This window comes from Ammodytes marinus (assembly GCF_949987685.1).
Source record: "Ammodytes marinus genome assembly, chromosome: 24".
Lineage (NCBI taxonomy): Eukaryota > Metazoa > Chordata > Actinopteri > Uranoscopiformes > Ammodytidae > Ammodytes > Ammodytes marinus.
The window spans coordinates 11,720,033-11,741,328 of record NC_137228.1 but is presented as its reverse complement, the minus strand read 5'-3'; the positions used below and the strand labels follow the sequence as shown (position 1 = coordinate 11,741,328).

Here is a 21,296-nt window from a genome sequence, read left to right as displayed (position 1 = left end):
TTATTTAAAGACGTCACTACAAGAGAGTAATATTTGCTCATGTAAAAGTGAGTGACAATAGTTATTGCTCGATTAAACCTGATTACTAGCCAACTGCGTATGCAAACCGTTAGCTTAAGCTAGTGAAGCTAACAACATGTAGCCTACCTTCCTCCTTCTAAAATAAAGTTTCTAACGTGTGCTTTGTTGAAATGAAGGTGTTGTTTTGTCCGTTATATTTCACATATATTAACTACATTGATACTTTGAAACGGTGAATACATTTTAAAAACGCGAATAAATGGTGCTTGTATGTAATTACGCCTAGCGTCCAGTGCCGTTAGGTGTTGTACTTCATTGTGGTCACCAGGGGGCGACATCGTCCGTACCTTCAATACTACACCGATTTAAGGTCCCTTTTGCTTTTTACCTTTAGCTGCAGTACCTCATTGTGGCCACGGGATGGCAGTATTGAATCGTAATTATAAAGAGATTTATGTCCTGACCTTTTTATATCTATGGTCTTGATACGTTCCCCTTACTGAAAATAGATAATAAATAGTTCTTAAACACCCGGCAAATATACGAAAAATTAAAATATAAGGCCGTGTCTGAACTGCCATACTAGCGTCCTACATCCTACATACTCATGCATACTCTCTACTCAAAGATCGATTGTGTATGCGAGCTGCGTCTAAACGTTCTCAGTTGAAGTATACTCAAGCAATGAAGAATTTCTTCTTCTTATAAGATTCAGGCAGTTTAGACACTGTTAAGCTTATAACCGCCCTCTACAGGTTAGATATTGAACTAGATTTTTACAGTCCTGTGTTCATCATCTGTGTTTTAGACCTCTTGTTTTATAATAATGATGTTTTGAGGCGGAGGATCCCTCCGACGCTCTCTGTCCGGCTCATCAGCACTCAGCTGTCTGTGAGTTGAGCTGGAGGTCCCGCGGTTTGTGGAACAGCGATCTGTTCTAATCTCTCTCCACTATCAGACTCACAACACTCATTTCACTTAGTGACTCTAATGTTGTTAGGTATTTATCTTCATCTCTTATCTATTGTAAGAGTTTATGAATGACTGCACGTACAGTTGTCAGATCGCGGAACCCCAAACAATGTTGTTGCCTAGCAACTTGCTCGAAAATATTTCATTTTCCTGGGCGGGTAGAATTGACCCAGTGCATTATGGGGCGGTTGAGTAGGAAAAGTATACAATCGATTCATACCCAAAATCTTCCCGGAAGTTAGTACTCATCCGGGAATTTCTCACATACCCAAACTCGCATACCCAACCGTCACATACTCAAATTGAAGTCAAAATGAGTATGAGTAGGACGTTAGTATGGCAGTTCAGACACGGCCTAAATATATTGATTTATTTTTCCTTCATTTCTTTATAGGTCCATGATCGATTCATACCCAAAATCTTCCCGGAAGTTAGTACTCATCCGGGAATTTCTCGCATACCCAAACTCGCATACCCAACCGTCACATACTCAAATTGAAGTCAAATGAGTATGAGTAGGACGTTAGTATGGCAGTTCAGACACGGCCACAGTTTCTACCTACCAAAAAGCTAGCCTGGCACCGCCCGCCTACTACTTCCGCTCAATTTTCATTTCCCTTCAGCCCTTCAGTAGTCAAATGAAATGAAGTACGATGGTCTGGTAGAACCAGGCTACCAAAAAGCTGTTATTGCACTAAATACTGCAAAATTCAACAACTGTAACCCTTGAAATGCATCATACCGACCTCTGTGATATACAAATGGTTCACTGTGCAATATATATATATTTATATATTTTTAAATAACTTGTACTTTTTTTAATCAAGATTAATAAACATGATATATTTTGTTTTTTTGGTTCTGATTTAAAAATAAAATAAAAATGTATTCCTTAATTTTGTATATTTCTTTTATCCATTAGATTAGAATGTGAAAACAGGGTCATACAGGCCGATACAGTAGGTGGCGACATACACCTGAAAGTTGGGTTGTAGCCCACAATTAAACAAAGAAGAAGAAGAAGAATTGTTGTTGTAGCTAGCAGAACCATGAGCAAAACCATGGACCTATTATAACCATGATTATAACAGGCAAATGTAGCTTAATAGCTGTGTTTCAACAGAATTATTCTGTTTAGCTCTGTATAAGATTAAGCTTTTGTTTAAAGGCCTTCCTGGAATAAACCCAAGCGCTGCACACAATGTTGGCCACAGGAGCGGTAAGTAAAGAATACTTTTCAAAATGGGCTATCGCGCGTCAGTTCACCTAATTTCCATGTCTAGTCATGCAAGTTCAAAATGTTTGATATCGCTAAGAGGGAAATGCATTCTTTCTACAGCTAGCTTAATAGCTGAAATACACTAAAATCCCAGTGGTGCATTCAGTTGAAGTATAAGTCAATTGTACAACTTTCGAAACGTTAGGGTTTATTTTCATTTGTCGCCATACAAAAATACTTCAATCAGAAAATACTTCAATTTGACAAAGTCTTTATTTTTTCCAGTCGTTTGCTGTGCTAGTATTTACCAGTAAAACAAACAGAAATACCATTTGGGGCCTCTCTTTAATTCGGTGTGCATTTAATACACTATTCATTGCATATGTATTGACAATTATCACTTGAAAGGGACATACAGAGTTCCCAGAGGCAGCCTTCAACAGTTGCTGATATAAGCCAGGCTGCATCACAGTGATAGGCTTTAAAGGTGGAGTCAGTGATTCTGGTGAACGCTTGTTGTCAAAATCACTTTTTGTCTAAATCAGTGAATTTATCCTCACAATCTGGTACCTGACCATCCTGTGTTTGTGGGCTGAAAATAAATCCATTGTTAATACACAGTTTAGGCTCTGTAAACTAGCAAGGGTGGCTCCCTTTGTTTACATGTCCATTTACAGAGCCTAGGCTGTGTATTAACACGTTTTTTTTTCCAGTTTACACAGTACGGACAGGTAGCAGATTGTGAGGAGATATTATTCACTGATTTTGACAAAAAAGTGATTTTGACAACAAGCATTCTCCAGAATCACTGACTTCACCTAACAATAATCCGGCACTGTCCTTCCCTTTTTCAAAAGCAAACTGACTGTTTCATATTTAATCTTTTGTTTTCAGGCTGTAACAACAGCTCTGGCCCAGGTGGACAGAGAGAAGATCTACCAGTGGATCAATGAGCTGTCCAGTCCAGAGACGCGGGAGAACGCTCTGCTGGAGCTCAGCAAGAAGAGGGAGTCTGTCCCCGACCTCGCCCCCATGCTGTGGCACTCCTGTGGGACCATCGCCGCCCTGCTGCAGGTCACTACACAGTCACACTACGGGCCAGACGGCCTTTTACTTTTTAAATTGTATTCCACCAACACAAACACAAACACAAAAATACATGACATACAGAACAGGGCTAACAATCAATCAGCAAGCCACATCCAGAGATAAAAGTAACACTACTGGCTGTTGTTGCAATACTGTATCCTCCAAAGTTAAAGATGGAGTCCATGATTTTTGAGAATGCTTGTTGTCAAAATCATTTTTGTTTGGTTAAAATAAGTGAATATCACCTCTCCTCACCTGAATGTACTGCTGGACCAAAAAAACACAGCTTAGGCTCTGTAAACTGGTATGTAAATAAAGGGTTTGTAAACAAAGGGGGCCCATCATAGCTAGCTATGCCTGTTTACAGAGTCTAGGCTGTGTATTAACAGTTTATTTTTTCACACTCAGTACAGACAGGTAGCGGATGATGAGGAGATATTCACTGATTTTGACAACAAGCATCCTCTAGTATCGCTGACTCTACCTTTTTAACTTGTTTTTGTAATCGAATAAAATTGCAATTCATGCTTGATCTGTTTATTTCATCCTTTTGAATTGCTAGGAAATTGTCAACATCTACCCGTCAATCAACCCGCCCACGCTGACAGCACACCAGTCCAACAGAGTGTGTAACGCCCTGGCTCTGCTCCAGTGTGTGGCCTCCCATCCAGAGACAAGGTAACACAACTTCATTCAGCCTGCCCACAACTGTGACAGTCCATGTAGTGCTTATCAGTAGAATTTTCCATTTAAAAAAAATAGAAAATTAGAAAATTGCATTACAGTTTCTATTTTTTCGTTAGTCAGATTTATGTATTGTATTGGTTGACATGCAGATACACGCAGTCCATTCAGCCATTCATCAAATACAAATATGCAAAACATTGATTTTGTCTGTTCACAGGTCGGCTTTCCTGGCTGCACACATCCCTCTCTTTCTCTACCCGTTCCTACACACCGTTAGCAAGACGCGGCCGTTTGAATACCTGCGCCTCACCAGCTTGGGAGTCATAGGTAAGAAATGTTTATTCATGGGTTCAAGTAAACATTACAAAACTTGATGCCAGGATTTCGTTGACTATTCTTCCCCTAGCCTCTACAATAGAACATATATAACTATATGATAATAAGATAATGTTGAATAAAATACAATACTGATGACAGAGATAGACAATCATGACATTTTTTTAAATACTACATTCCCCTTTTAGAAATTATTCCTCGTATAGAATTCAAATTTTTGGAATAAACAAACTAAAAATGTATTTGACAAAGATGGGACACATTTCAGTTTCATATAATGGACCATGGCTCCAATACATACTGTAATGAACCTGTATGTTCTGGTGTTATTCTCCACACAGTGACTGCATTACAGGTCTTACATTTTGAGTATACTTGTCTGCTCGAATAGTTAAAAATGACATTGACTGCATCTGTACTGTTGAAAATGTTTCCGTCTCATTGGTTCTTTGTGTCGACCCTGTCCAGGTGCTTTGGTGAAAACAGATGAGCAGGAGGTGATCAACTTCCTCTTGACCACAGAGATTATTCCCTTGTGCCTTCGCATTATGGAGTCTGGCAGCGAGCTCTCCAAAACGGTATTCTGACCCCCACACCTTATCCATACTAATATGTTATAGGGCCCAACCTATATTGATTTTGGAGTGCCGATGGCGATTATTTTCAGAGAAAAATTACGATTACGATTAAATCGGCCGAAAAAAAAGAAAAGAAAAATCCCCAAAATATATATTGAAAAAAACTTTCTTTTTTGAACCCTTAAAAATATATATACCTTTTACTGTTGAAAATATGTACAGGAACTTTTTCTTTATTGCAATACGCATTGTCTAAAAAAAATAAAGTGTAACAAATATGTCTAAATTCAGACATTATGCATTTTATCTTACTGCACCCAACCCTCTGGAACTCCCTGCCCCCAAACATCAGCATCTCACACTCAATACACTTATTCAAAAGTCAACTCAAAACTCACCTCTTTAAGGAAGCATAATGACACCTGACTCCAATTCAAACCTTATTTTATTTGTTTCTGTATTTTGTACAGTGTCTTTGAATGACCTCCAAAAAAGCACCATATAAATTCTATAAATAATTTTAATTATTAACTGTCAAGCGATGACCAATGCCTCTGCTGCTGCTGCTGCTGCTGCTGCTGCTGCTGCTGCTGCTGTAAATAGGCTATAGCATTAATGCTATTCATTTAGGCCACCTCCGGGGCAGCAATGCATTTTACACATGATTGCTTAAAAAAAAAAGGAAAAAAAAAAATCGGCAAAAAAACGGCCGATGCCGATAATTCCGAAATATGCAATAATCGGCCGATAAATCGGTCGGGCCCTAATATGTTATCACTATATGGATCAATGAATATCCAAGCTAGACATGGCCAGTCTCAACATGTGGTAATGATTTATGTTTTTAGGTTGCAACCTTCATTCTCCAGAAGATTCTCCTGGATGACACAGGGCTGGCCTACATCTGTCAAACCTACGAGCGCTTCTCCCATGTTGCTATGATCCTGGTAAGTTGCTCATATCTTTTATTGCTTGAAATAAGATTATTTGTGTGCAGTTTTTCATTGTGTGTTTTTTTGTTTCAGGGAAAAATGGTTCTCCAGCTCTCCAAAGAGCCATCCGCCCGCCTACTCAAGCATGTAGTACGCTGCTACCTACGCCTGTCTGACAACTCCAGGTACTTTATAATGGAAGAAATAACTCTTAAGCCAGCCGTCTCTAATTTTTTGCTTGGCCAAACCAGCTGCTACTATATTTAAAGTGTGCCAGTGTTATGCGCTTTATGGTAAATACATAGAAACAAACTTCTGAGGGCCGAAAGGCACAGTGAACGACTTTCTTCTGTCATTTTCTCTCATTTAGAATGCCTGGGAAGTGTTTAATAATTTAATTGAATTCATGACTTTACATTGACAAATACAATAAGTGGCTCAAGAGAAATGCAGTTAGAGCCTCCATTATTGAGCCATACGACTGCAAAACAGGCCGACCTACTTTAAAGCAATTTGTCTGCCTCTATTTGTTCTTTGTTTTGGTTGTCTCTTAAATGCAATATCTAATGTCTAATCTTGATGTATTGTATGGCCCTGTAAAACACTTTGAATTGGCTTGTGTCTGAATTGTGCTATATAAATAAACTTGCCTTGCCTTACCTTGCCTTAAATAAGGTTATAGAAATTAGGTAGAAAGTCATCTAAAAACGTTTGAAAATGCACTGGTAAAATATGTGTGGGAATGCTGATTGTTAAAGGATTCTGATGATTGTGTTCTATTGTTTAGAGCCAGAGAGGCCCTGCGTCAGTGCCTCCCCGACCAGCTGAAAGACGCCACCTTCTCCCAGGTGCTGAAGGACGACACCACCACCAAGCGCTGGCTGGCCCAGCTGCTGAAGAACCTGCAGGAGGTACAGGTGACTGACGGCCGGGGGATCCCTCTGTCCACACAGTGACTCTCTCTCTCTCTCTGCGCTCACACACACTGAGAAACACCTGCAGAGCACAGCCTAACAGAACAGCCCTGGCTCCATCAAGGACACATGGATAGTGGACCTGTTTTTTTTATCAAAGACATTCAAAGGAAAAAGGAATGCTGCCTGATTATTTCTTTATGTCCACATGGATCCAGTGTTTCAAAAGACTTTCACATTAGCTGCCTCTTTCTCCATGTGATTTGCAACTGACGAACAATACGACAATAAATTGTTGCACAACAATTAACCGCTTGAGCTTCATTCTGCTATTAGTAACACACCATCATTACTAGATGTGTTAGCTAATAAACGGTGCTGGATGACTTGTAGATGTGTGTTACTGAAAAGGTATATCTGAAAGTTAGAAGATTATGCAAATTATACTATTTCATGTGTTTTACAAGATTAATATGGGTCCCTGTTGTGAGAGACTTCCAACGTATGATGAAAAAATGACCCTCTATTTTTATCCACCTCCACCTTTCTGAAAACCTGTGTTCAAGGTGAATATGGTGAAAAGACTTGAGGCAGTGGTGGATGATGCCATCTTTAGTAACTAGCTTCTTGTCTTTGAAGGCCAATGTAATGCCTTCTGTAAATTCTCCTTAAGGGAGTAATTAGCAATAGAGGGTTGACATCTACAATCTCACCACTAGATGATGCCAAAAAACTCCTTTATTACACATTGTACTGTTGCTTTTTGGTACATTAGTTTTTTCCTACCTTAAGAGAGGTCATTGTGAGGGAGCCCCTCCGTTTGAGTGTTGGCTCACTCTGTGTCATTTGAGCTTGGAAGCTGAGCTGCAGCTGTGGGTTATTAATGCCTTAGAACCTGAGCAGGCAACAAGCTATGAAAGACATACACAGATGGAATATTATTATAGAAAACGTACACACGTATGTGTGTGAGCATAAGGAGCATATACGTGATGTCAGTATAACTGTGCCTTCATGGGTAAAGCTGGGAGCAGTTTTCTTGATTTGATGTCAAATCTCTCTGTGGTTTTCTGTCCTTGAGGCCTGCAGCTAAACTGCCCTGATCAAAGATTGATGAGCAAGAGCTTTGTAACATTAGATGGGACTGGTAAAACAGCTGGTTTTCTGCTGTGGAGTTTGCTGGTGATGGGACAGACAAGGGTCCCGGGCCAAATCTGGGGGGAAAGGGCTGGTTGTAATCCTCTGCCAATGGGTGTCTTGTATGACAGTGGCCTTTATTGTGGACAACACCAGTTTGATGTGGCCAGAAGGTGATGGCCGTAATGGCTTTGGGAAGTAGAAAGCTGTACATCTGTTTATATGGACCTGTATCAGGTTTAGTCATTTAGTAATTGGGGTTCACGCACTGAAGTTAAACCATCAAATAAAACATTTTCCAGTAAATGTATAAATTCACAGAGGATTTTGTTAAACTATGACATGGACTTTGATGTGATAGTGGACTTAAACACCTGTACGTTGCAAGTGAAAAGTTGAAAATCTCCTAAACCGTGAAAACTTGGGGCAAAGACTGAAGACTGTTAGAATAGCACACACAGTATATGTCAAGCATATGCTATACATACTGTAAACATACACGCATGAACTGCTTACATGCATTTTGTTAGAAGATCATGGAAAAATCCATTCAAAAAGTTACACTTTCATAAATATTGTATTCTAGATTCATTACACAAAATGAAACATGTCAGGCCTTGCTTTTGCTTACATTTTTATGATTACGGCTTACAGGTCATGGAACAAAAAATATTAGAATATTACATAAACCCATCAAGAAAATAATGTATAATATGTATATGTTTATTCTAGTTTCCTTTAACTGCATGTGTTATAAATCTAGCAAATATGAAATGTTCACTTTTTGAATTAAATTACAGAAAAGAAGTGAACTTTTCATGATATTCAAAATAATTTAGATGCACCTGTATACTGTGTCTTACAGCTTATCGTTCAAATCAAGAGGATGTAATGAAGAGAACTCCAAGGACAGTTTAAGTAATGCTGAATAGGGCCAACAGCAACAGGGCAGAAAGGATCCGGAGAGAGAGAGAGAAAGAGAGAGAGAGAGAGGAGGGGGAGCTCACAGTGAGTTGACTGGCTTCAGTTGTTCTGGGCTTTCATCAGTTCAGCGCGGCATGCAGAGGGACTTGTTCCAGGGCCATATGATCGCATTCAGATCTCTGCACCAGCCAGCAGCAGCAGCCCGGATACAGGGATGATCCTGCAACAGGTCTGACACAACTTTGACATTCTAACAATTAGGATTTTTTGGAATTTACATTCACTTCTAAAGGATGGAAGTTTGTGTTTCACTTCCATGTAGGTGAGACTCTGTAGGAGAATAGGGTAAAATGTTGAACTTACAGATGTCATCATGACACCTTGTGTCAAGTGTATTGCTATTGTGTTGGTTTTTATTTATTTGAGTTCTGTCAGTACATTATCAGGGTGTCCCCAGGAATCTCCAAGTTCTTCAAGACTTTTTAATACCTTTTTAATGCCACTTATAGAAGTAGAAGCCAATAATAATAGCAGTGCTGCAAGCTGATAAAAGATCCAAGAGGTATATTTGTCATACGCACAACAAATACAGCAGCAGTTATTGGCAAGGAAATTCTTAAGTCCCAGGCTCCTCTCAACAATGCAATATAGAAGACGAAAAACATAAGTGAATAGAGCAACACCTGAGACACAAATTATCATAAAAGTAGTAGAGATGTAATACAAAAGTGTAGAGATAAGATGCACCATATCATATATTAATAAAAAATAAAATGTAGGGGATTTTGCCCCATACCTACTTTGTTTACAACTCAAACTGTGTACATAAGAATGACCAGCATTGTGTTAGTTGAGGTCATAATTGAAAGGAATGCTGAGACCATGACATGGGATTTGGGGAGATTAGTTTGGCTCAGGGGGACACAGAACAAAAAGTGCCGGACAGCCGGGAATTCAGTGAAAGCATAAGAGAGCATACGCCGATCCGCTTAGTGTGTCTGATGACGATCTGCTATGTGGAGCAGGCGTCTGATGCTACTACACAAACAGTTAATGTAGTGGTCTTTAGTTAGAGGAGCGATTACAGTTCCTATATTGCTGCCTTAGTATTTTCTTCATTCTTAATGTTTATAGGACTTTAGAACAGTATTGTTATTGACCAATTTTTTTTCCCTTTAGATGGCACAAGTGTGAGACAATCATGGCTTCTACCGAGGGTGGCCTCCGTAAGTCTGCTTCCCCTTCTTTCAGTGTGATTATGGTTTACTTTTCAAAATATTAAACTAAGGACATGTATAAATAATGCACCAGTTCAATGAATTGATCTAGAATCGCTAATTGATTGCAAACTTTCTTTCTTATTGACTATAAAATTTGTTTTTTGTGCCAGAAAAATATCTGATTGATACTAGTGAATTTGTTTTGCAAATCCCACAAAAAGAAAAACAGAAAAAGACTGAGGGATCTGCCTTGGCAAAGTAGACACCTGAATATAAACTTTAATATGGAAGTCCAGGCTAGAAGTTGTATTTGTTGCTCATGGCATATGACAACATTTGTAGAAACTAATATTTTTATTCTCTTATTAGATATTTCATAATTACTACCAGTTTGAAAATTAGAAGAAATTTCCAGTGTACTCCAAAGCATAACACTGCCATAATGTTAATGGAATTGTATGTGAATTATTTTTTTCTAAATCCAAATTTGCAGACAATGTGCAATCATTTTACAGATGGGATTTTGACAATAAAATTAGAACCAAACATTTGAGTGAAAGTCCTATCTAATCATATACCGTATACCTTTTTTGCTTCTGCATCTTACATATTGTTGTAGTGATCTTGTACAGTATTGAATCTTCTTAGTAGCTTTATTTCTAGTTTTTTATCTCAATTAAAACTCTCTTTCTCTTTTCAGGCATCCGGGGGGATGACAACCTCCAGTCCATGCTGGTGGGGACGGTGATGAGGAAAATCAAGTCTCGTACCTGGAAGAAACAGCGCTACTTCAAACTGCAGGACGACTGTATGACCATCTGGTACAAGTCCAAGAAGGCTGGCAACGCACACTCCACATGTAAGAACACAGTTTTTACTCATGCGAAGGACAGCTCTGGATCAGACAGAACACCCAACAAGATGATATTGAGACCCAAATGTTGATCACACAAGACATTATTACATTCATGATCACAGAAAACAGTGGTGGATAAACTAAACAGATACATGCACATACTAAACTGTTTTCACTGTACCCGATTACTAGTGGACACTGGGGGCCCACCAGTTGTTTTATTGTGCGTATTAGAATTTTTTCTTTTATTAAGATTATTTTTTGGCATTTTTTTTTATAAAACAGTTTGGAGGGACATAGATGAAATGAGGTGGAGAAAGGAAGGATATGCAGAGAATGACACGGGCCGGATTTGAACCCAGGTCTGCTACTTCTGAGGATTGAGCCTCTATGGGGGGGGGGCGCTCTAACCACTACACCACAGGAGCCACCCCCCAACATTTTTCGTTTCATACAAGCTGACAATCAGAGCCTTTATACTCAAAACAATGTAATTAACTTTCTGCGTATCACAGTTTTGACTTGATATTCATTCTGTGCATCCGGTCTTCCTGCCCAGTTTCAGTGGGAGATGTGGAGGCGATACGCGAGGGCCACCAGTCTGAGGTGCTGCTCAGCATAGCGGAGGAGTTTCCCGCTGACCGATGCTTCACGCTGGTGTTCCGTGGGCGCCGGGGCAACCTGGACCTGGTGGCCGAGTCCGCAGAAGAAGCTCAGTCCTGGGTCACGGGCATGAAGAAGCTCATAGAGAACCTGGAGAACATGGGGGAGCGAGAGAAACTAGACCAGTATCTTTCACCAAGTGTTTTCTACTCGTATATCGTCAATGCCTTCTAAGGGTTTGTTGGTTTACAACCCAACCAAAACTAGCACAAAACATTTCCACTATGTTTCGCTTTGTCTTTGCCTGGGGTTCTGCTCAATAGCCAAACGATTCACAGTACAAAGTTGGGAATAACTCAATAATATTGTGATTGTCCGGTCAGAAATAGATCATATAAACTACTCTTGACCATGTGTCCATGTGTCTGTTATGGATGTTTCCATTGATTGTGCTGTGTACCTGAGCAGTCAGATTGATAGACCTCATTGAGTATCTATTTCAAAGCTCTTAGAAAACAGAAGTGGAGTGTTTCACTCACTATTCAACGCGACACTTTCCTCAAGTGGCATCTCCCAGATGGATCGGGGACTGGTTCAAGAAGGCAGACAAGAATAACGACGGCCGGATGAACTTTAAGGAAGTGCAAGACTTACTGAAGATGATGAACGTGGACATGAACGAGCACCACGCTCATCGCCTCTTCACAGTGAGAACCGTTAAGCTTAACACATAAATCATATAGAGACATATTAGACCATAGTCCTTCTTGTCCTTCAATTCAGTATCTATCTATCTATCTATCTATCTATCTATCTATCTATCTATCTATCTATCTATCTATCTATCTATATATCTATCTATCTATCTATCTATCTATCTATCTATCTATCTATCTATCTATCTATCTATCTATCTATCTATCTATCTATCTATCTATCTATCTATCTATCTATCTATCTATCTATCTATCTATCTATCTATCTATCTATCTATCTATCTATCTATCTATCTATCTATCAATCAATCAATCAATCACATGTTCTCTTCTTTTCTCTCAGATGGCCGATAAGTCCTGTTCGGGGACACTGGAGGATGATGAGTTTGTGCTCTTCTACAAGATGTTGACGCAGCGAGACGATGTTCTGAGGGTCTTCCAGGAGTTCTCGGCTGACGGACAGAAGTTATCCCAGAGCGACCTGGAGGACTTCCTGAGAGAGGAGCAGCTTGAGGGCGGAGACACCCAGCAGCAAGCCAAGCAGCTCATTGAGCAATATGAGCCTTCTGACGCAGGTATATGGAGAAGTGAAGAATAAACGGTTTCTTGGTGTTCCTGAGACCATAAAACATAGGAAATGACCGATTATCTAACTACTTAGATTCAAAGCAGATTAGGGATGAGATTCAGGGCCAATCAGACCAGACTTAAAGAAACAGGCTCTAAAACGGAGGGTTTCAGACAGAGGCTGTAAAGAGGAGGATCAGAAATGGCACAAGATTGTTTTGTAAATTACACTTTGAAAACTATTTCTATGAAACCCAAATTAAAAGTTTGAACCTGAAAATGAGCATGATATGTGACCTTTAAAGGTTGGATACCGGCACTATGTGAAAAGGTTCTGACACTACCTTTCTGTATTCCCAGCCAAGCTGCTGAATGCCATGACATTTGACGGCTTCTTGATGTACCTTGGCTCGGCCGAGGGCTCCATCTTCAACCCACAGCGGCGGGGCGTCTTCCAGGACATGAGCCAGCCTCTCTGCCATTACTTCATCTCCTCCTCCCACAACACCTACCTGATGGAGGACCAGCTCCGAGGGCAGAGCAGTGTGGAGGGCTACATCAGGTAATGCTGCTGGCTTCACTTTCTAAGCTTAGTCAGATTTGATCATGGAACTTTTCTGGTCATTGTGATAATGAAATGACAAAATGTGTCAAGGAAAAATGTATTTGCACCTCCCTGAATAAGTTTTGCTTGAAAACTTCTTGCAGGGTGAGATAGATAGATAGATAGATAGATAGATAGATAGATAGATAGATAGATAGATAGATAGATAGATAGATAGATAGATAGATAGATAGATAGATAGATAGATAGATAGATAGATAGATAGATAGATAGATAGATAGATAGATAGATAGATAGATAGATAGATAGATAGATAGATAGATAGATCCCTTAATAATATATTCTCTGCTGTTTTTCTTTGAGCCTCTCAGGGGTAATGCTTCTAATATGAGGTGGCCCTGAATTAATCATCTTCCTTTCATCAGTTTTACCAAATGTATTAATAAATGATGTCATTCTTGCATCAAATTATGTTTAGTGATTAATATTTCATCCATTTTAATAATGTCATCGTTAACAAAGTACATTATTTTTTGGCTGGCAAATGCTCTACCCTCCTGTCAACCTGGATATGGAAATTGAACGGTCGAATGAATGAAAGATTAAATTAGTCTTTGCTGTTTAGGGCTCTGAGTCGTGGCTGCCGGTGTGTGGAATTGGATTGCTGGGATGGTGCCAACGGAGAGCCCATTGTTTATCATGGACACACTTTCACTTCCAAGATACTCTTTAAGGATGTTGTTCAAGCAGTCGGCAACTATGCGTTCAAGGTAGCATCACCTGTCTCTTGGTATACTCTGTTTAAAGTAGACTAAGCATGTTTTGAAATCCCTTCATGCTGGCATTTTAAATAGTTTTGCTTTGATTGTCTGTAAAGCTGTATCAACAGATAACTCAACATCTCATTGTCAATTTATAAGAAGTACAACTGCTCAATGATATCTAAGAAGAATACCGTAATAATCCAGAAATCAATAAAGTGAGCTATAGCCAGGGATCTGTGCCAGCCTCATGCCAGTGTGAACAGCTGCGTGCCAGAGCCTGCTTTGTTTGAGCATCTATTGGGGCGTCGTGACCCCTCGCCCATCCATCTGCTAGACTTTTAGCTAGCCAAGACAGACAACCAACAGGTATACAGTATAGAAGTCGTATTAGCTTTCCCCTTTTATAATGCGCTCCAGTATTATATTACACACTCACCCACTCCCTCCCTACTTCCCTCCCTCTCTCCCCACCCAGGTATCGGACTATCCACTCATCCTGTCCATAGAGAACCACTGCAGTGTGGATCAACAGAGAGTCATGGCCCAACACCTCAACCACATCCTGGGTGACAAACTGCTGAAAAGCACCCTGGATGGCCAGGCCCCTATCGGGCTGCCATCTCCTGAGGTTAGCAGTGACGTCCGTTGTCTTAAACCTACCCCGACCTGTGTGGTACTAACTAACACTGGCTTAAGAGTCAGGCTCTAAAAGAATGCAATTCATGTCTGTGCTGTTCTTCAATAGCAACAGATTTTTATGCATTACCTTATGGAAACTTTTAACCTGGCTTAGCATTTAGCTAATACCTTAAACATCACTGTCTAGTTATCAAAACTAAATAGGGTTGACAACTGGGTGACCAACCCACAGTCAGTAACCAACACATTAAAGTAAGCTGTTGAAGTGTACCTTAGTTAGTTGAAGTGTACCTTTAACTTTGCTATTACTATGGTTGTTTCAACAGTAGCACAAAACGGACATATTTGACGTCCTTATACGTTTTTATATATAGTGGCGTCTTTGGGAAATGCACCTGTTGGAAGACCAAGAAGAAGTACTGAGAATAAATAACTAAATAAATCTTCCCCTCATCACTTGATTTTCTGTAAAGACCTGAGGCAGTGGTGGACGATGCCATCTTTAGGAACTATAGCTTCTTGTTCTTGAAGGCCACCGTCGCTTCTGTAAATTCTCCCAAAAGGTAGGGGGTTAGCAAGGTGGCGTTGCAATCTAGAATCTCACCACTAGATACCGCTAAATAATCCGATGTATGATTTTTGTTTGACCTTCTATCTGTCAGGATCTGAAGGGTAAGATCCTACTGAAGGCCAAGAAGATTGGCGGTCTAGAGGAGAGTCTGAATGGGCTGGCGGAAGACTCTCTGACGGGCGAGGTCACCGATGAAGATGAGGTGACGGAAATCGACGAAGATAACCTCAACCGCCTGAGTCGCAGGGTTAAGGTAGGTCAGGTTGTCATGGCATCAGACCCAGACAGTTTATTATACACAGTCTGATGAGCCGGCTTGGTGTATAATCTGTATCCTCTATTTAGGTCATCTTTATGCTGACGATGCAACACTCTGAGCACTAAGGGCACATCCGGAAGTGTTTCAATGTGTTATTGGGACACTTAGTAAATTAAGCTGACAGCTAACCCGGAATAGAAGCACTACTTTTGATTAATTAAATGCATCTGGTTAATAGATTCATTTTGTTTATCACCGCCGGTACTTACAGTAGAATGTCTTTCATTATGGGCACTAGAGAAAAACAACCTCAATTGTGTTTATCTAAAAAAGCTTAATTCATGTGCACAATGGTTTTGTCCAGGAAAGCCCTAAGACTTTTTCTAAACGGCTGATTGAGCAGAGAGTAGTGAGGCAAACCACTGCTACACACTTAACCAAACTATCCTTGGGTGAGAGTTTTGTATAAAACCACTTGGAGACGGCCTGAAATCTGGTCCCACTTGTTATCTAACAGTAAAGGATTGCATAAACATCTGTCATCCCTCATGAAAAATACAGCAAGTGAAGGGCAGGGCGCAGACACTTGGTGTTAGATAAAGTGATCTGTTTACACTGGAAGATATACTGTAGAGGCAGTATGAGGCTTCAACACTCGTGACACCGGTGTCTTCTACCCATCCAGATCTGAAGTGAACTTCTTTGAACTAAAGTAAAGTAAAACTTAAAGGTGCACTATGCAGTTTCAGACGAGGGGGATTTGTTTACCTGCAAATAGTTAACAAAACATCATCAACATCATTATCATCATCATCTTCAATAGCTTTTCCGGAGTCGGGTAAAAATATTCACTCTACATGTAATTCTTAGTATTGAAAAATTCAATCATCATAAATCAAAACTAAAATTATTTGAAGGTGAACCTAGAACCAAATATGAGAATAGAATATGTTTGTTAACAAATTTGTGGGCCCTGCTTCTGTAAACAATGACAGTAAAACTAACTTTTAAAGTAGCATTCTAACTTCACACAGTGTTCCAGGAGCATATCATTTTTTAAAGTTTGTTTTTTCAGGTTATGAGAATATACCTTAGAAAAATGTTCACTTCACTTCTGACACACCCAAGGTTACACAGTGCACCTTTAATTATACAGGTTTCAGAAAATGAATACGTGTCTATTAAGTAATTGCAACTCTAAACAAACAGCAATTAATACATATCTTCCAGCACTTGATGTAATGGACGAGAAGGATAGAGAGAAAGGACAAGAGGATCCAATGGTTGCCCTCAACCTTTACTGTCATGTCAATGTCAGGCCCGGACTAACCAGACTTAGTTCAAAAAGGTGAAGGAGGTTGTACAGTCTCCTCTAAGACGGGATACTTGATACTCTCTCTGAGCGCCACTAACTCCAGTCAGTAATCACCTCTGTTGATAAATGCTGGGGTGTAGAGTCTCTAAGTAGGGCTAGAATATAATATCAGGTGTGTCCCTTTTGGCTGCATTTCTAAATACTTTAAATAATTTAAGATTAATGCACGTAAAATGTGATGTAACACTCAAAATCATAATTATTGTATGGCACGGAAGTCCATAGCAAATTTAGGATTCTTTCCCTGCTGATTTGCGGACTGATATGTCAAACAGCACTGGGCAGACAGCCGTTTATTTCTGCACTTTTTTCAAGTGTATTTCGGCCATGTACTGATTTACTATGCCAATTCGCGCCTGTGCATTTTCTAATGACATAACAGGCTTCGGATGTTGAATGTTTCCAGTGCAGCCAATTAAAGGAATGATTGAGGCACTTAAAGTCATGTTTATTGATAAGCACCAGAGAAGCATGAAACGCCACACTGGGACGTCCTGTCAACATGGGCATCAAGGGTGAGGCCAGTGTGGGGTTTGGTTGGTCATGTGAGCTCGCTGGAGCCTCTACTGAAGGTTTAGGTGTCTGTGGAGACGTCTGGTACTCGGGGGGAAGTTAAGGGCAGGTGACGCCCAGTGTACAGCTGCCAGATCGGCTTTCATGTGCAAGCTAGGCAGACGTGCATGCTTAGGTGCTCCGCTAGGTTTCACTGTTGTTGTTGTTTTATTTGGGCACTCCACACCTCTGATCCTCTCAGTCCTGGAGGCTACCCATGTGGTTCATATCACTTATTCAAAAGGCGGTTGTCTCAAGGTTTATAATGTGCCCAGCGCTTCCATCCATGAAAGGATTCCCTATGCCTCCCAAGGGTGAACCCTCTCATGTGGTAGTTTTTGATATAACAGTCATCCTAATTCAATGTGTTAAAGCTAGAGACAGCCAGTGTGGAGCATGCCTGTGGTAAAAAAAAATGTTTGTTGGTCAAAGTCAGTGAATATCTCCTCACGATCCACTACCCTGGAAAAAAGAAATCCAGTGTTAATACACAGCCTAGGCTCTGTAAACTGACATGTTGCTAGCTACGGATGGCCCCCTTTCTTTACATACTCTTTGTTTAAATACCAGTTTACAGAGCCTAGGCTGTGTATTAACACTGGATTCTTTTTCGGCGCGCACACACAGTACGGACACACCACCTTTAATGGCCCAAGAGGTTTAAATTTCTCTTTGGGCCATTGGGTTTGCAACTCTTCCTTACCAGTCAGCAGAACTGTGCATAGAGTAACTTTCTTTGTATTCATTTGATACCCAATCGAGATTCACTGGTAACTTGCTTTACATTGTCAATCTAAAAACTGTTGTGAGATGCAAACAATAGAATTATAAACACGAGTTTAAAAATGTATTTTCTTTTAAATGATCATTTAACAGCCCTAATTATACTGATTTTAATCTAATGTATCAACCTTTATAACCTTTGTCATATTTTTATCCATAGAAATCAAAGCAGCGTCTGTCCAAGGAGCTGTCGGACTGTGTGGTTTACTGCAAAAGTGTCCATTTCAGCAGCTTCAAACACTCCCGCATCCACTCCAAGTTCTACGAGGTGGCCTCCTTCACCGAGTCCAAGGCCCGCAAACACCTGAGAGAGGCTGGTGAGTCTTGCCTTACTTCTTTAGACATTAAAATGTATTTCTTGATATATGTATGTACTGCTAAATGCCAAGGTTTTGCCTTATACAGATTTATGATGTGTAATATTTATATTCTGTGATTTTGTGCTACAAAGAGCTCATGTTACATTTTTAGTAGCTTTGAATTGAATACATTTGAAGTGAAGGTAAAGTGTTAATACTGTAAGTGACAAGACATTTTTTGTTATAAAGAGTACAGCATTTATCTGAGTTTATCCACACACATGTACACACACACACACACACACACACACACACACACACACACACACACACACACACACACACACACACAACTTTAACTGTCTCCTTCCCGTTTTGATCTCCATTTCAGGGGCCGAGTTTGTGCGCCATAACGCACGGCATCTGACCAGGGTTTATCCCAGTGGATTCCGAACTGACTCCTCCAATTTCAGTCCTCAGGAAATGTGGAATGCTGGGTGCCAAATTGGTGATTGAAACTGAAAGATTTTCTGTCATGTTGTTACAAACTGCATTTGGCTACAGTTTGCATAAACTTGCCAAAACTTAAATCTTGTTTCTTTTCATTCAGTTGCGTTGAATTTCCAGACGGCGGGGGAGGGGATGGATCTGAACGACGGACTGTTTGGTCAGAATGGCGGCTGTGGCTACGTCCTGAAACCCGGCCTCATGACAGACGCTGAGAAAAGATTTGACCCGGAGACGCCCCAAACACAGGATGACCACAAACCTGTTGTCCTCACCATACAGGTACTAACTCAAATAAAATAGGATAGCATTTATCCCTGCAGATTGCTTTTTCAATCCACGTTTAACTGAGGACTGTTTTCAAAGATAATTTTTTGGCATTTTTAGTTTTATTAGACAGTTTTGGAGAGGCAGAGGTGAAATGGGGCAGAGAGGGGAATGACATGCAGAGAACGACCACGGGTTGGGTTAGAACCCGGGGGCACTCTAACCACTACACCACTAGCGCCCACTATTTCAATCCATGTTTAACTGAGGACTGTTTGAATGTGTTTCAGGTGATCAGTGGTCAGCAGCTGCCCAAAGTCAACATCAAAGAGGATTCTATCGTGGACCCACTGGTGAGAGTGGAGATCCATGGTGTTCCTATGGACCAGGCCAAGCAGGAGACCAGATACATCGAGAACAACGGTACAGGAGACGCTCTTAAAATAAATAAATAAATAATGTAGGAAATGAAAGAATGGACAGAATGGATAATAACAGACTTGGTTGAAATAAGAATGTTTTAATTAGTGTATAATCGCTTGAAAAAGTTTTTTTTAGGACCTTAAAAATTTGCCTTTTATATCAACATAGGAGCGGAGCGCTGAGGCCGCCATGTTGCACCACCATGTTTCTACAGTAGCACAGAACGGACAAAATGAACTGCCTTACACGTTTGTCCTTTTTGTCAGGGTTCAACCCCGTGTGGTATGACACTCTGCGCTTCACCATCCACACGCCAGAGCTGGCCATGGTGCGCTTTGTGGTGGAAGACTACGACAAGGCGTCTAAGAACGACTTTGTGGGGCAGTATACGCTCTCTCTAGGCTGCATGCAGCAAGGTAAGGCTGAACAAGTTCTATCTGTTATACACGCTTTGTGAATGAGTGAAGACACTGTTATCATTTGTGGGCACTCGTGGTGTAGTGGTTGAGTTCTCTGCATGTCATTCCCCTCTCTACCCCATTTCATCGCTGTCTGACCAAAACTGTCAATAAAGAATGAAAAATGGCTAAATATAATCTTAATTTTTTTTTAAATTAAGAAGATAAGAAAACTGTTCTCATCCATGTGGTTTTGTATTGTGTTCTCAGGCTATCGTCACATCCACCTCTTGTCCCGAGATGGAACCAGCATTCCTCCCTCTTCCTTATTCGTGCACGTCAGGATCACACACCTGGAATAAAGCTTCTATTCTCTTTCCCAATTCACCAAAGGATTTGGAAAGAACAGCACACTTACAACAGGGAGTATCCCTCCTACTTCCTATTGGAAAAATATCCTAAAATAGTATTTAATTGTATTCTTATTTGATGTGAATAAATACCAAGCCAAATGTTGAGTTGTTCTAGTAGAAATGCATGTTCTTTTTTCGTTGTGTTCACTATAGTGCGTGTTAACTAGTTCCTGTGATGGACTTGAGCTTGGCTGTATTGTGTCGGTAGCACAAATATTATGTTTCTGCTTGAATATTGTGTTGTATTGTATAGAATGTGCCACCAATGTGTTTAGATCAACATGTTTATTTTTCTGTCAGTATTTTCCTCTAACTAACGGCACTTCATGGACCTTGTCGGATCGCTGCAGTCCTCGTCTTTCTCTTTGGTCAACATGCAAAACTTGAAATTCTATTATCTTCCGACTCTCTACACATGCAGGTAGAACAACGTCACCTGTTTAGAACATGTAAGGGGGCAATACAGGGTTCGTACCATCAAGACATAAAGTATTAAATTGAAGAATTTTGATCGAGGGGAATTTATATTCTATAGTCCGAATTTTTCTGAAAAGTTTAAATGATTGATTACAATAAATTAAAACTAGATAGTAAAATTTATCTCCAAAATGTGTGCAGTGTTCGGGATTTGTGCATTAAAAATTGTGTATTAAGACGATGGACTAATCAGTTGATCAAATACTAATACTCAGTTTTTAAAGTGTAAACTA

General features: G+C 40.1%; 2 protein-coding genes across 2 annotated transcripts; both read left to right on the top strand.

The window, feature by feature from the left end:
- The first annotated feature begins 2,032 nt into the window (after positions 1-2,032).
- Positions 2,033-7,279, top strand: cnot9 (CCR4-NOT transcription complex subunit 9). The gene is made up of 8 exons (XM_080053212.1): positions 2,033-2,212; positions 3,107-3,286; positions 3,864-3,979; positions 4,206-4,315; positions 4,793-4,902; positions 5,751-5,849; positions 5,928-6,019; positions 6,622-7,279. The coding sequence occupies exons 1-8, from the start codon at positions 2,195-2,197 to the stop codon at positions 6,788-6,790; spliced, it is 894 nt and encodes a 297-aa protein (XP_079909338.1). The 5' UTR covers positions 2,033-2,194; the 3' UTR covers positions 6,791-7,279.
- Positions 7,280-10,010: 2,731 nt separating this feature from the next.
- On the top strand, positions 10,011-20,535 carry plcd4a (phospholipase C, delta 4a; the record flags this gene model as incomplete). Its single annotated transcript, XM_080052977.1, has 15 exons — positions 10,011-10,035; positions 10,730-10,888; positions 11,445-11,673; positions 12,066-12,195; positions 12,548-12,779; positions 13,132-13,333; positions 13,962-14,106; positions 14,576-14,728; positions 15,402-15,563; positions 18,440-18,596; positions 18,970-19,086; positions 19,189-19,367; positions 19,643-19,775; positions 20,042-20,191; positions 20,444-20,535. 15 exons carry the CDS (start codon positions 10,011-10,013, stop codon positions 20,533-20,535), a joined length of 2,265 nt encoding a protein of 754 aa, XP_079909103.1.
- Positions 20,536-21,296: the final 761 nt, after the last annotated feature.